The sequence below is a fragment of the Fringilla coelebs genome (assembly GCF_963513975.1).
Source record: "Fringilla coelebs genome assembly, chromosome: 23".
NCBI lineage: Eukaryota > Metazoa > Chordata > Aves > Passeriformes > Fringillidae > Fringilla > Fringilla coelebs.
Genome location: NC_140049.1, coordinates 5,460,127 through 5,474,841, shown reverse-complemented (window position 1 = coordinate 5,474,841; position 14,715 = coordinate 5,460,127). Strand labels below are relative to the sequence as shown.

The following is a 14,715-nucleotide window of genomic DNA, read 5'->3' as shown; positions in this document are numbered from 1 at the left end:
GTGACAAATTCACTATCATTCTACTCAAACTCTTGTGGTTTGTAAATCTTCACACAAAGTTGGTAATTGTTTCCATGGGCTAAAATCAAAGGCACAGGTGTTTTTGACTCCATGCCAAGGTCTCTGAGCCCCCTGCCAGGGTCTGGAATCCCCCAGGGCAGCAAGAGGAATGTGCTGGGTCCCCACACTGCCCCACACCCTGGAGCTGGGGCCAGCAGACCTGGACTCCTCAACACTGAGCAGGAGACTCCAGCTGTGCCTCCTGGGCTTTCCCTCCCTCTCAGTTTGTGCACAGGTAGGACCCTCATCCCTCCCTGCCCTCTCCCATCCTCCCCCCAGCACCCCATGGGGCAGAGCCTCACCTGCAGTGCACGAGGGTGGGCCCTGCATCCTTGGTGCTCTGGATGTGCTCCTGGACCAGCTCCCTGAAGGCCATGATGGAGGTGGTGGACTCGGGGATGCCGTGGTCGGGCCATGCTGTGTAGTGCAGGTGGGACACGAAGCGCTCTGCCCCCAGAGCCTCCTGCAGGGGAATGCTGATGGGTGTGCAGCCCCCAGGGCAGCCTCACACCCCTGGCAGCACCTGGGCACTTGAGGACACCTGGCTCAGCTGCAGGGAACAGCCAACATCAGGTCTGCACTGCCTGGTGGCTTCTGCTCCTCCGTGCTCCCCCCCAGCCCCTGCCATGCTGTGGAGGTGGGAGGGAGCACATCTGCCTTTGGCTGCCAGGGAACACGGCCTGGAAACCACAGGGACGTGCTGCAGGGACATGGAAATGAGAGAGCAGGGGTGGAGAGCAGCATGACACGTGCTGGACACCCCCATGTCACCCTCACTGCTCCTCAGGGCTTGGGTCTTCTCTCAGGGCAAGGTGAGGAGGAATGCCAGCGCCCTCCCCAAACCCCTGGCAGGTCCCCCTGGCCCCTGGAGTCTGCACTCACGTGGCACAGCTTGAACTCCCGCACTGTCCACTCCTCAGAGCTGCTCTGCATCAGCAGGTGCACCCTGACCTGCCCGTAGGACACGGGGGCAGCCTCTGATGGCCAGTAATGATCACACAGCACCTGCAGCAGGACAGGGCCCGGTCAGCACCCGGCTCCCAGGGAGCATCGACAGAGCAGCAGCTGGAGGGGAGCCAGGACAGGTCTTGGGGAGCAGGCAGGGGTGTCTCCCCTTCCCACTGGGAGCTTTGCACCCCTCTCCCTCACAGCCCCTTCATTTGGATCTCAGCCTCCTCCAGAAAAAAGGACCTGTGTGGGTCTCATCATCCCTGGAGACTGGAGGAACAGTCCCTGTGAGGTGGCTCACCCAGAGGACACGTCAATTTCAGATTCTGCAGAAATATCTGAGGGTGACGGGCATGGTCCTAGCTGAGCTCCCACCCCAAGCTGAGGCTGAGCTGCACAGATCAGCCTCTCTTCCCCCAAACTGTCAGGGAAGCTGTGTGGGCTGTGCTCATCCTGGAGCCATGTCAGAGCAGGGTTTTGTGGAGGACACAGCTCAGCTCCCACCACCAGGGCAGGGCAGGGCTGGGGCTGGCAGGGACCTACCCTCCCGTTCTCCATGCACACGGTCAGCATGATGATATTGCAGACATTCTGCTCCCACACCAGCCTCCAGAAATCCTCTATGGTTTTCTTTAGGGGCCCCTGGGTGGCAATGAACTCTTGCTGGGATGTGTAGCCCTGAGCAAGAGGCAGACAAGAGCAAGATGAGTTAGCAGGTTGCCAAGGCAGGTGGGTCCTGCCCTGGGACAGTCAGTGCCTGGTCTGTTTTTGTGGTAGAAGGAGAAATTCCTGCTGCCCTCAGCCCACATGGGCACAGTTCCCAGGCAGCTGATCTCAGCAGCAGCTGATTTCACAGGAAGCACGAGCTGCCCAACTACACATTCTACATATTTGGAATAAAGTGACCCTCACCATTTCCCCCCAAGCAGTTCCTCATTCGGTCTAACCACAGAAAGACAGATCTGGGTTGTCCCTGTGCTTCCCCTTCCCTGCTGAGGGCAGGGTGAGCATGCAAGGTCTCAGGGCATTTCTCTGCCCTTGGACACACAGTGGCCCATGCATGCAGTGTGCCCTGCCTGTTACCTGGGAACACCTCACACAGGGGGCATGAAGGCACAGCTCCAGGGTTGTTCAAATGCAGCTGCACAGACCAGAAGGGAAAAGAGCAGGCAGAGAGACAGGGCAGTGAGCTGGGAGGTGATAGAAAGGATAGATGAGAAGAAAGCAGAGAGACTTCCCACACTCACAGCATTTGCCATCTCACAGGCTCCATCAGTGCAACCACCCCTCTCCAACTTCCCCCCAGCTCCTTGCTGGCCTGTGCCAGCTGTGCCCAGCTGTTCAGCAGCACATCTCATGGCCACCAGCCCTCACAGAAGGGGACACTGCCTGAACCCAGGCAGAGTTTCTGTGACAGAGCCCTGTGGCCACATCTCAGCAGGGAAGGCACGTGGGCACTCACTGGCATGAAGTTGGCATTGATGTAGTCTGAGTGTGGATCCTCCCCCAGCTGGCTCAGCTTGACCCGAGAGTGATCATCTGAAAGAGACCCCACACAGGTGAGCCCCAGGAGCCCTTCACCAGGACAGGGGACACTGGGTGAGCCCCAGGAGCCCTTCACCAGGACAGGACACTGGGTGAGCCCTCAGGAGCCCTTTACCAGGACACAGCACTGGGTGACCCAGTGGGAGAAGCCTCAGCAGCCCCAGCAGGGAGGTTCTGTGCTCTGCCAGGCACCTTCTCCCCAGAGAGGAGGGCACTGCCTGCCAGCTGAGCTAGCAGGGCCTGGGCAAACAGAGCTGGGGTCATGAGGGCCACCAGTGAAGCTCATGGACCCCCTCTGGTCTCCTGGTGGACCCATCCTGAGCTGGGCTCACCCAGCACAGCTGGAGGAGCTGGGCAGGATGGTGGCTCAGCCCTGCCTCAACCTTTAAGCCTTCAGTCTCCAGCAGGAAAATGGAAACTGAGCCCATTTTGAGTCCTGCTGCTCCCAGGAAAGGAGCCAGGCACTGACCCTGGAGGGATGCAAGGTGAGCCTGTCCTTGAGCACTGCCCTGTGAGCTCCCACCTGGAGGCTGGGGGAGAAGGAGGAGACAGCACTTACAGGGTAACACATGGGGATATCTGTTCTTGGAGACATTTGCTGGCAGCTCAGCCTCCACCTTGGACTGCTCCTTCCCAACTTCCTTCAGCTCCTGTAGGACAGGGGAAAAGATAAGCACAAACATTTCTCTGGAGAGCTCCTGGTCAGCTCAGCTCCCTGCTCATGGCCTGTCTGGAGGGTAAAGAGGATTCTCCTCACACAGAGAACTGCTCCACTCTCCCTGTGCACTCTGAGTCCTGGTGCCTTTTCCCACTGCGATTTCCAACATCATTGTTCATATTTAAAAGAAAAGACTAAGAACAAGTACTGGGGGGATAAGCCTTGGAAATCTACCACAAAGCTCAGAGGATTTTCTGCTGAGCAAACAGAAATATCTTGTGCTGCATCTACTTCTGTCCCCATCCTCATTCAAGAAGCCAGAAAAGCTTGATCTGGGGAGGGTTTGAAATTGCTGAATTTGAAGATGCTGCAGCAGAACAGTCCAGAGGCTGCAGGTGCTGGCAGAGGGAGCCAGGGAAGGCAGCCTGAGGTGAAGCTCACAGCCTGACCCTGAGGTCTGAGAGTGCTCCTCGACCTTCCCCCTGGCTGCAGGCTCTTTCCTACCACTGCCAGGGTGGTTCTCATCACCACCCCTCTCCCCTTCACCTCCAGTCAGGCCTGGGGCTCTCTGCTCTGTGCTAGTTCACCTCATGCCACATGTGCTTTGAGCAGAACTGGAACAAAACAGGTTTTGAGCAAAGGAATGCTTGTCACTTGGTCCATCCCATCTTTGGCCTCCAAGGCTGCTCCTCAGGCTGGCTGGATTGCTGGATGTGGGTCACCACCCCTGGAGAGCAGCACTCCATACTGGACACCCAACAGCATGAGCCACCGAGTGCAGAAACCAAACATCATCTCTAGGAGGTGTCACTGACATATCTACTGAAAAATTCCTTCACCAGGAATTCTTCTCTTGGGAAGCTGGGAAGCTTCAGCCTCTCCATGTTTTGCCCCTCTGGAATGTGATGTGGAGAATTGTTTACCCAGCATGTGAATTGTTTTTAATTAATGGCCAATCACAGCCAGCTGGGTCAGACTCTCTGTCATGAGAGTTTATTATTCATTCTTTGCTGGCCACCTGATGTCTCCTTTCTCTGTCTTTAGTATAGTTTTAGTATATTGTAGGAGCAACAGAGGTAGGAACGTGGGGACAGACGGAGAGCAGAGATCTCTGCAGCCAGGGCTTGGAACTTGTGGGTTATTGCAAAGGGCCAGGGTGCAGGGCCCTGCTGGGAGCTGCCAGCCACAGCTCAGAGCAGCCCTGAGAGAAGTAAAGAGAGTGGGAAAGACAGAGAAGGCAAGAGTGTGGTAAAGAGGATGAGAGAGTAAAAGAGAGGATAAGAGATTAACAGAGTGAGGTTCCTGTTATAATACCATAAATCCTCTTCTGTGCTGAATATTCTAATTCTCACTAACCAACCTAGCCCAAGATACAAATCCTATAGCATTTACATACAGCCTATAAGGATCATTACATTACCACACTGTGTTACATTTTAAACCCTAAAAACTCCTCTTTGGGCCCTTCTGCCAGGCTAGCAGGGTCTGCTCTGCCCCTTGGAGCTGCCTGCAAGCAGAGGGTGTTGTTCCATCAAAAGGGGATCCCCTTCAGCTGGCCACACCATTGCTTTCCAGTTGTTCAGTAACTGAGGGATCTCAAAGCTGCTTTCATTTCAATCTCACTTATAGTTTCCATATTCTCAAAATCTATTGCCAGGCAATCATATTTATAAGGCTTTCCTGTCTCATCTTCCCCAACAGTATATCATTGTCTAGAATAGAATAGAATAGAATAGAATAGAATAGAATAGAATAGAATAGAATAGAATAGAATAGAATAGAATAGAATAGAATAATAAATCAGCCTTCTGGTAACTTGGAGTCAGATTCTCATCTCTCACCTCGTCCTGGGGACCCACAAACACCACCAAGGAGGGTCTCATCTCACCTCAAACTCCTGGAAAAAAGCATGGTTAGCACTTGCTGTCTTCATCTCATAGTACTGCCTGAAGCTCTGCAGGGGAACTGGCCGGTGCACGTTCCTGCAGGAAATGAAGTCCAGTGGAAAACTTGCCTTAGTTACTGGGAGGCCTGGCCAGCCTGCCAGGGGCCACTGGGACAGCCCTGCTGGAGACCTGGATGCACACAGGGAGGGTTTACAGCCACCTCACTGCCCAGGGCAGGTCCAACAGGTTAAACACTGGAGGCTTTCAAGGTGATGAGAATATTCTCCTGCTGCAGAAACTCACAGAGGAGGTGTGGACATGCATTGACTGGGAATGGAGCTGGGCAGCAAATACTGAACTTGGGAAAGGCTGATTTATAAAATAACTGAGGGGAGCTGGACTTTTCCTGAGTCAAAGCATGAAAAAGGAAGTAGGTAAAGGACAGTGGGAGCTGCAGTGGGGCCATGCAGGGCAGACTCCAGCACTCACCTCAGGCTGTAGGTCACCATCTCCTGGGGTGGGCTGCTCTTCTTGGTTCTAGAATCAAAGCACAGGGTTGGGGAATAATGTGTTCTGACTCTATGATTTAGAAGGCTGAATAACTGCTTTATTAAGCTATTCTATATTCCACTAATACTATACTAAATTACATATTAAAGAGATATTATACTAAAGAATATTACACTAAAGAAATACTAAAAAAAACCCATGACTGTCTCCAGACAATCATGATACACGTAGATTTAATCAGTCAAGGAATTAAAGCAACTTTCACTAGTGTCTGATTAACAAATCACTTTAGTAAATAACCTCTATAACACATTCCACATGTGCAAAACAACAAAACCAGTAAATAAAGATAAGAATTGTTTTCTCCTCTTCTTTCTGCTTCTCACTACCATTCCCAGAGAGAAATACTTAAAACCTTGTGCCTGGTGCTCTCTGTGAAGTGAGCTGCAGCTGCACACAGGAGCTGTTACTTTTGCCTGCAGAGCAGAGACTGATGCCATGGGGCACTGGCAGGCACACTGCCTTGCACACCTGTAGGGTTTTGTGACTTCACTGCACATGGGCAGCTCCTCTGTCCCCTCAGCCTTTGGCTTCTGAGCTTGCCAGGCACAATTCCACCAGCTCACATGCTAATTTGTCCAAGTCTCTTTAACACCCTCTCCCTGCTCTCCTCCAGGCTTGGCACTGAAGGCTGGGTATCAGCAGGTAAGATATGGCTCATGCTCACCTCTTTGCTTTGAGCTGTTTCCAGTAAACCAAAGCAAAAACAGCTGCAAGTGTCAGAAGAAACCCCACAATGATTCCAGCAATTATTGGCATTGAGAGTGGAGCTGTGTCTGCACTGGATCCAGCAGCTGGAATTGAAAGGGGAAAGTATAGAGAGAAGAATCAGTAAAAATGTTTTCTATTATGAGAGTTATGAGGCCCTGGCACAGGGTGCCCAGAGCAGCTGTGGCTGCCCCATCCCTGGAAGTGTCCAAGGCCAGGCTGGACAGAGCTTGGAGCACCCTGGGCCGGTGGAAGGTGTCCCTGCCTGAGGCAGGGAGTGCAACTATATGAGCTTTAAGGTCCCCTCCAACCCAAACCATTTCATAATTCTATGATATCTGGCTGCATTTATTCTATTTATTATATTTACTGTAGCCTGTGAGCTCCCTCTGGCTGTTCATTACCTCTAACCTGACACAGCCAGGTAGGGAAGAGAACATGCTTACCTGAGAACATGGTGAATGTCACAGCAGGAGCTACTGGGTCATATTTGGTGAAGGCAGCAATGCTGAACCTAAAGGCAAAGCAGAGCCCTGAGTCAGGACAGCCTGAGCTGGGCACAGCACCCAGCAGGCAGGACCCAGGGGAACAGAACTGCTGACTGGAAAAAGCTGGATTTCTATTATGGATTTAGGGGATGTGTGGAAATGGTCTTCCCTCCCTTTTCTGCCTCTTGGACAAGTTTGCTCCACTTGGGAAAGCATGAGACATTGCTCAGGAGGCACAGATAGGAAGCAGCTCTCCTCTAAAGGGTTATCAGCACAGAAAGGTAGAGACTGGTCTCTTACAGGACACAAAAAATTAAAAGCACATAGTTCATGTCAGCTGGTTAGCAGGGTTGACAGGAAAGAGCTGAGCCCTGTTTGGCATTTCAGCTGGAAGGGCCAGACCTGCCCAGACCCTTCCCTGCACCCACACCAGAGGCTGGTGCATCCTCTGCCCTGTGCAGACCTGCCCCTCATCCCCTCCTGCCCACAGCTCTCTGACTTTCCTTCTCAGCAGGTGACCTGGGAGGGCCCCTTCTTGTGCCCTGAAGCCAAGACTAAGCTTTTAAAGGTAGCACTGGATTTTAGCAGCCAAGGTTTGTTGCCTCTGTGTGGGTCCCCACACCCAGCTGCCAGGGCAGAGACCTCCTCTGAAAATGAGCCTGCAGGTGCAGGCATGGAAGATGAGGGCTTGTGGATGAATAACTCACTGAAAGACAGGAAACAAGAGCAGAAATTCTGAGTGGGAATGAGCTGTCAGCTTTTCACCACCCTAACAATCATTAATTCAGCAGCACAGTCTATAACTGATATTTAGGTCGGATATTTAGGCTGAGTGTTCCATGTACTGAGAATATTTAGGCTGGATATTTAGGTCAGATATTTAGGATATTTAGGTCAAGTGCTGTCTGTACTGAGAACATTTATGTTTTTAGGGCAGCCAAACTGAAAGAAAGCTGGGGTATAAAAGTAAGAAAGCTGTGGTGTCAAAGTACCTTCTAGTCCTGACTAACTGGACAGTTCAGTTTCAGTACGTGTTGGTGACTCATGGGGCTGAATCAGGGCAGGATTAATGACAGGGCCTGGTGTCCCTGAAAAAGCTGCTCCCCCAGGGAGGTCCTGCTGGGGTGAGGAGTCCCAGAGCGTGGGGCAGGTACAGAGCCTGTGCCTGGCTCAGCAGTGCCGGGGTGATGGTGCTGCTGCTGAAGCCCCCTCGAGGCTGCTGACAGATCCCTGCCCTGCTGCTCCCTCCCCATCCCAGCTGACCCCTCCCTACCCCTGCAGAGCTCAGGGCTGGACCAGCGAGTCCTGCCCTGAGGGTGAGGCATGAGCAAGACAGAACAGACAGACTGCATAGGGGATCAGTCTCCAGGCTTCTGGAACCTTCTGAGATCCCCTGCCAGCCCAGGGACCTGGGATGGACACGGGATGGGGGTGCACTGTCAGCCATTCTCCTGCCAGGCAGGATCACACAGCACACAGAACTGCTCTCTGCTCTCCATGACCCCACTCTGGCTGGAATTTCCCAGGCAATGGCTCTCTGGAAACTCCCCATTTTTAATTTTTTTTTTTTTTTTCCCCTGGGAAAAAAAGCCATTTCCCACCCCCTGGGTGTTATCACCAATCTGGGCCAGTGTTGCCCTAACCAGCAGCTTAAGAGCCCCTGTTTGGCACAGGTTTATAATATAAAACATTATATTAAATAAATATATGATTAAATATTATATTAAACCAACTCAGAATCAGGTAAAGTTTTCCAGGTCTGCACACAGGAACAGTAGTGGGAGGGAAGAGAGGGAAGAGAGGGAAGAGAGGGAAGAGAGGGAAGAGAGGGAAGAGAGGGAAGAGAGGGAAGAGAGGGAAGAGAGGGAAGAGAGGGAAGAGAGGGAAGAGAGGGAAGAGAGGGAAGAGAGGGAAGGAAGGGAAGGAAGGGAAGGAAGGGAAGGAAGGGAAGGAAGGGAAGGAAGGCTGTGGATTTGGTCCCCATTTGATGAAACTGTGAGCTGCTAAATTAACAGGACTGACTAAAGCTACCATTCTTTGTTAGCAGTGGAAAACCTGTTTTTCCATCAGCAGTTTTAAAGGTACCCTACAAGAAAATACGTAGGATCCTACCCACTGTCAAATAAGACTCTGAACTTATGGCTGTTGGATCCATGTGTGTGTCTCACAAGGAACTCAGACCTCAGCCTGAGTGTTTGTTAATCCCAGCCTCTGGACCTCCCACTGAGTAGGCACCACTGGAACTGTTTCCAAATCAGTTTCATTTTTGCACCATCTGCACATGGTTCTGAGTCACAAATGAAAGTCCTACAAATTACAGCATTTGTTTTAGTTCCTTTCCAGGGCTGGACATCTGCTCAGCTCCTGAGACAACACACACAGCCCTTGGCAGCCTCAGCTTCCCTCTCCCTGCCCACTACACTGCCAAATATTTCCTGCATGCCAGCCCTGCCTTCCTCAAATGCTGCTTGGTGGAAAACCCTTGGGGTCCACTGCTGGGGTCTGGGGGTGTGAGGCTGAGGTGACATCCAGGGAGCTGGTGGCATTCTTGCAAATTCTTGCAGGGACATGTGCAGTCCTTTTTCTCCTCCAGCCCCTTCCCCTCAGGAGGGATGCTGACACCTCTCACCTGTACTGCTCGTTGGCTTTCAGCTTCCCATTGCAGGTGGCCCTGGACTGGCCACACTCCTCTGTCCCCACTGGCACTCTCCAGGTGTTGGGGGAGCTCCTCTGATGGAAGGGGTTGGGAATGAGCACTGCCAGGTAGGAGTCCTCTGTCCCGTAGTAGTGGTCGTACCACGTGCTGGACATGATCTCCTGGGTGGGCCTCAGCACTGGAGGGGAACGTGCAAGGTGACAGTGACCAAAGTGATGTCCAGGGTCCTGCCACCCCCCAGGGAGCCAGCCCAGCCTGGGACCTGCAGGGACACTTACAGGACTCGTTGGTGGTGGCAATGACCCCGTAGTACTCGATCTGGCCGTTCTCCTCGCTGAACAGCTCGGGTGAGATGATGACTGTGGAACTGGCCTCCACTGGGAACACCTCTGCACGCAGGGGTGGGGGCAGGGCTGGAAAACAACCAGCAGGCACAGAGTGTCAGAGTGTCCCTGCTCCCAGACCCCCTGCTCAGCCTGTGACGGTCCCAGCAGCACAGCCAGAGCCCCGAGCCACTGCAGCCCCGTGGGGCTCTCAGGCACCCCAAAGAACCCCCAGCTCTGAGCAGCAACACCAGGTGCTTCCTCCTGGGGTCTCCTGGGGTGTTTCCCTGTGGAAATAAGGGACTCACGCTCCACTGCTGTGCTGCAGAGCAGAGTCACAGCCTGGCTCCTCAGTGTGTTCATGCCCACGGCGCTCACAAGGATTTGGTAGGAGGAGTTTGGCTCCAGCCCCTCCAGACTGGCCTCGCTTGAAGGGATGCTCATGGTAAGCCTGGAGGTGGGGGGTCCTTCAGAAAGTCTCTCTGTCACCACCTCATAAGCCTCCACATCTCCAGGAGAGCTTGTCCAGTTCAAGTAAAGGCTCCTTGACTCTGGTAGGCACTGCACATCCTTCACTGGATTTGGCTCTGCAAAGGAGACAGGGCAGGCTCTGGAGCCATTGGATCAGAGAATCCCAACCTGTCCAATCCTGCCCCTGTCAGCAGCTCTTCCCAGGCCAGTGAGATGAACAGAGCTGGACACCTGCAGCCTGGGAGCCTGCTGTGCCATGGGCCACAGGACAGTGGGAACAAGCAGGGCCTGAGCTCACATTTGACAGGAGACATTGACCAGTGGAGATCTGCAAAGCCTGCTCTGCTCCACAGGTAGCCAGGAGATCTCTGTGGTGGGGCTAGCTTAGGGAGCCAATGGCCACCAGAGGGTCACCTTGCTGCCTTTCCCCATCTCCCACCATAAGACCTCCCATGCCTCTGTTGACCCTCCAGACCTGAGGCCCCCCAGGTGTTTCTCCCTCTTCCATCGTGCCCCCTCCCTCCCCTGGCAGCGTGTACCCACCCACGGGCACTGCCAAGGGCTTGGTGCTGCTCCAGTAGGGCCCAGCCACGCAGCTCAAGGACACAGAGTAGTTCCTGCCTGGGATCAGCCCCTGGAGGAGGTGCTGGACTTGTCCTCGGGCCAGGGAGTGCCTCCAGGGCAGGGAGCTGTTCCGGGGGTCCCGCAGCCACAGCTGGCAGTCGTCCTGCTGGCCAGGGACACTGCCCCAGGAGATCAGCATGGTGTTGTTCCCTTCAGCCACCGCCGAGAGATTCTGGGGAACTGAGGGGGCTGCAACAAAAACCACACCAGGAGCAGTTATTGGTATGCCTGTCCTCTCTTCTGTTCTACAGAGACACAAGGAGGAGGTGGGTGACACAAGGAGACTCCACATGTTCAGTGATAACATTGCCAGAAATGACCTTTAAGTGGCAGCTGAAGGATATACAGAGTGAGGAGTGTGAGGAGATGGATTCTTCTTCCTGCTAATTAGCAAGTTTCATTAGAAACCTGCCCGAAGGGCTCTGCACATGACTCCCTGCACCCTGCCAGGGGATGGCTGAGCGTGGGAGCAGGGACTGCTGGATTCCCCAAGCAAAGTATGGGGACTGTGGGGATGAGCACATGAAAAGGCTTATTGTGCTTATCTGCATTTCCACATTCCATAAAAAGAAAAAAAGGCCCATCCTCCCCTTATACCCCATGCCAGCAATTCTCTGAATGCCTGGAAAAACTGCAGCAGGAATGTTGGGGTGTCCCCCCCAGCTGTGAGGCCTCATGGTCCCCCCAGGCCGTGGGTGTCATCTACCAGAGCAGCACTGCTGCCATGGGATCCTGTGCTATTGCTCATTCACCCGTGCCTGGAGGAGCCAGACTTCAGCCACTGGGGCTGTGGGTCAGAGGCTGCCTCCTGGAACAGCACTGGTGGCTGCCAGGCCCTGCCCCACTCTCCGGTCCACCAGGGCTTGCCCAGCTCATGACCCCATTGCTACACTGGCACCTCCCACCCCATCTCATCCCATCCCTGGAAATACCCAAGGTCAGCTCAGGGCCCTGAGCAGCCTGATCTAGTTGAAGATGTCTCTGCCACGAACAGTGGGGCTGGACTAGATGCCCTTTAAAAGGTCCCTTCCATTTCCAACCCAAACCATTCTCTGACCCTACAGCTCCCAGGACAGGCAGCAGACCTGGCTGACTCTCTGCCCTTCCCCTACCCAGACAGGAAGGCTGAGCTTCCTGCAGGATGCAGAATCTCCAGCTCTGACACTTACTTGTCCAGTCACTGATGTTCCCTGCCGAGGCTGCATAGGGCCCTGCCATGGACACCACCTCCAGCAGGTATTTGTGTCCTGGAGCCAGGCCAGAAAAGGTGAATTTGCTGGTGCCTTTCCCAACAGAGACATTGGCTGCCACAGTGCCTGAGCCTGAGTGGTACAGGAGGAGCCTGTAACTGTCCTGTCCTTGGGGCTCAGCTCTCCAGGATGCACTCAGCCTGTTGGGATAGCCCTGGTTGGTCATGTACACATTGCGGGGTGCCAAGGGGTCTGCCAAGACAGGATGGGACACACGTCAGCAAAGGGCCCCAGGACACTGCCTGGGGCTCTTGGGAGTGCCTGCAGAAGGGATGCACCACACTGATTTCTCCAAGAAAACTAACTATGTATCTTACAGTTTAGAAAAAATACTTTTAACAAGATTTAGGATAATTTATGTTAAACAGCACTTAAACTTAGAACAAGTAAACTATAATCACAAAGAACAATAAACTTAATTTTAATACAATAGTAAAGTGATAAAATCTAACTCAAGAGTACCTAAAGTACTAGTACTTTAGTACTTAAAGTATTTAGTATTTAAGTGCTTGTTAGTTAAAGTATTTAACTAGTAAGAGTACTTAAATATAATGAAACTCTACTTAATCTTATTAACATTCAACTTACTGAATGGTTATGTTTTATCAACTTATTGAAAGGTTATTATTTATAAATGTTTTAACTTATTTTTATACTGTTAACACAAAAGGTAATAAAATCTAGATAAAATAAATCAAAAATATATATATATTAGGTCTTTTAGATGGACAGCGCCCTTAGCCTCCACTGTGTGGCTCCACCCACCAGCCCAGAGGCAGCCCAAAGCTTCTGCAAACTTCTCTGAGCTTGTCTGAGCAGGGATAGCCCTGTCCCCACCTGGGGAGGGGTGAGGAGGGAAAACACAGCCAGCTTGGGGACAGGGGAAGGTGAACTCCCCACTGCTGCCCCCTCCTCCCGGGCTCTGCCCTGCAGCATGGCTCTGGAGCTCCAGCTGCCCTCACCCAGGTGGGGCTGATGGGCAGAGCCCGGCTCACTGCCATCGCTTGGGCTCTGCTGGGAAGGTCAGCAGGGCCATGGCCTTGGCCACGAGCCTCCTGACTGCCCAGCAAGGCACACATCTGCTGGAGCCCTGGATGCTGAGAATTTTAAACTTGCTGTGCTGAAAGGCACAGATCCACCAGAGAATACTGCATTTGACCTGAGGCTGTGGAGAATTGATTGACAGAACTGGGATTACAGGTGTGTAGCTGGTTAGAAGTGTTTAATATCACGATGTAGAAAACTTAGAGTTTAGGGTTTTAGAATATAGAAATAAATATGAAGCAAGATGGAGATTTTAGGGCAGAGACAGGTTGTTCATCTTTACCTTCTTCTTCCTTCTTCTCCATGGGTTTGGGTGGTATTTTGTAATTGGACAGAAAAGTCCACACTGAGGGATTTGAGGAATCAGTTATTGGGTTAAAAGGGAAAATAATTTAGGTGTCATTTCTTAATTGGATAGTTTAGCCTAAAAGACCTTATAACGAGATAGTTAGCCATTTTGTGCCTTGCTAATGAAAGACTGCAGAACTCACTGCTGTGAGACTGTAACACTGATAAAAACAATAAACACCTGAGTGAGTGCAAACTATCATCTCAAGTGCCTTCCATCCTGACCCCGAGAGAGGCAGATAAAACAAGCAGAAAACCCACACACATCCCCTCACAAATGTACTCACAGGTCCAGTTGCTGACATTCCCTGCAGGTGCCCTGAAGGAGCCAGCCACAGATGCCACCTCCAGCAGGTATTTGCTGCCCGGGGCCAGCCCCGTGAAGGTGAAGTTGTGGCTGTCTCTGCCAAGCGAGGCTGTGGCTGCCACAGTGCCCAGGGGTGCCCGGAACAGGCTCAGGCTGTATCCATCCCTGCTCCCAGCTGGGGCCCCCCAGGCCACGCTCAGCCTGTCGGGGTGCCCCGTGCTCAGCAGGCGCACGGCGGCCGGGGGCAGCGGGCCTGCGGAGGAAACACAGGTCACTGCCAGCAGCCACGGCTGGGCTCAGCACAGGGACAGGCTCCACGTCTGTGCCAGGCTGTGCTGCAGGAGCTGAGGAGCCACCACACCTCGTGTTAGGGACAGGACACCCAGCAGCAGGACACACACACACCTGATGGAGCAGGACAGGTGCTCCCCGAGGGAGGATCCCCTCTGAGAAATGCCTCCTCATCCTCACTTTTCTGCACTCCCATCTCACCTCACCTTTAATGATGCTCATCCTGACTGGTCCCTCACATGCCAAGCCCTCCTCATCTAGGCCACGCTCATTCCCACAGCCCAGTGGGAACACCTGCATGCTGCCATGAGCACAGGTGTGTTCCCACACCCAGCTGCTGTGCAGGTACAGCACAACACAGCCTCTGCTCTCTGAGCAGCCCTAGAACCTTTCTGGGTAGGGAGAAGAGCTGGATTAGCCCATCTCCAGAGCAAAGACCTGTTCTCCTGGGAGGACTGTAGAGTGATTTCTTGTACTACACTGATTCATTTCACAAACCTTTATGGTAAGCTGGTTTCTGCCTGTGGGAAAGGACTCG

At 53.0% G+C, this 14,715-nt stretch overlaps 1 protein-coding gene across 1 annotated transcript in view; it reads right to left on the bottom strand.

Annotated features, from left to right (window-relative positions):
• The window catches only part of LOC311162402 (receptor-type tyrosine-protein phosphatase V-like), a gene marked incomplete at its 5' end in the record, with an annotated part of 39,411 nt that overhangs the window by 9,848 nt on the left and 14,848 nt on the right, over positions 1-14,715 (bottom strand). The window contains 15 exons of the mRNA XM_084220732.1: positions 363-523; positions 943-1,065; positions 1,552-1,686; positions 2,471-2,547; positions 3,113-3,203; positions 5,100-5,193; positions 5,587-5,634; positions 6,335-6,461; positions 6,822-6,889; positions 9,493-9,697; positions 9,798-9,932; positions 10,151-10,429; positions 10,857-11,126; positions 12,107-12,379; positions 13,867-14,139. Coding sequence (XP_084076858.1) covers positions 363-523; positions 943-1,065; positions 1,552-1,686; positions 2,471-2,547; positions 3,113-3,203; positions 5,100-5,193; positions 5,587-5,634; positions 6,335-6,461; positions 6,822-6,889; positions 9,493-9,697; positions 9,798-9,932; positions 10,151-10,429; positions 10,857-11,126; positions 12,107-12,379; positions 13,867-14,139 — 2,359 coding nt within the window. The remainder of the gene's footprint in view (positions 1-362; positions 524-942; positions 1,066-1,551; positions 1,687-2,470; positions 2,548-3,112; positions 3,204-5,099; positions 5,194-5,586; positions 5,635-6,334; positions 6,462-6,821; positions 6,890-9,492; positions 9,698-9,797; positions 9,933-10,150; positions 10,430-10,856; positions 11,127-12,106; positions 12,380-13,866; positions 14,140-14,715) is intronic.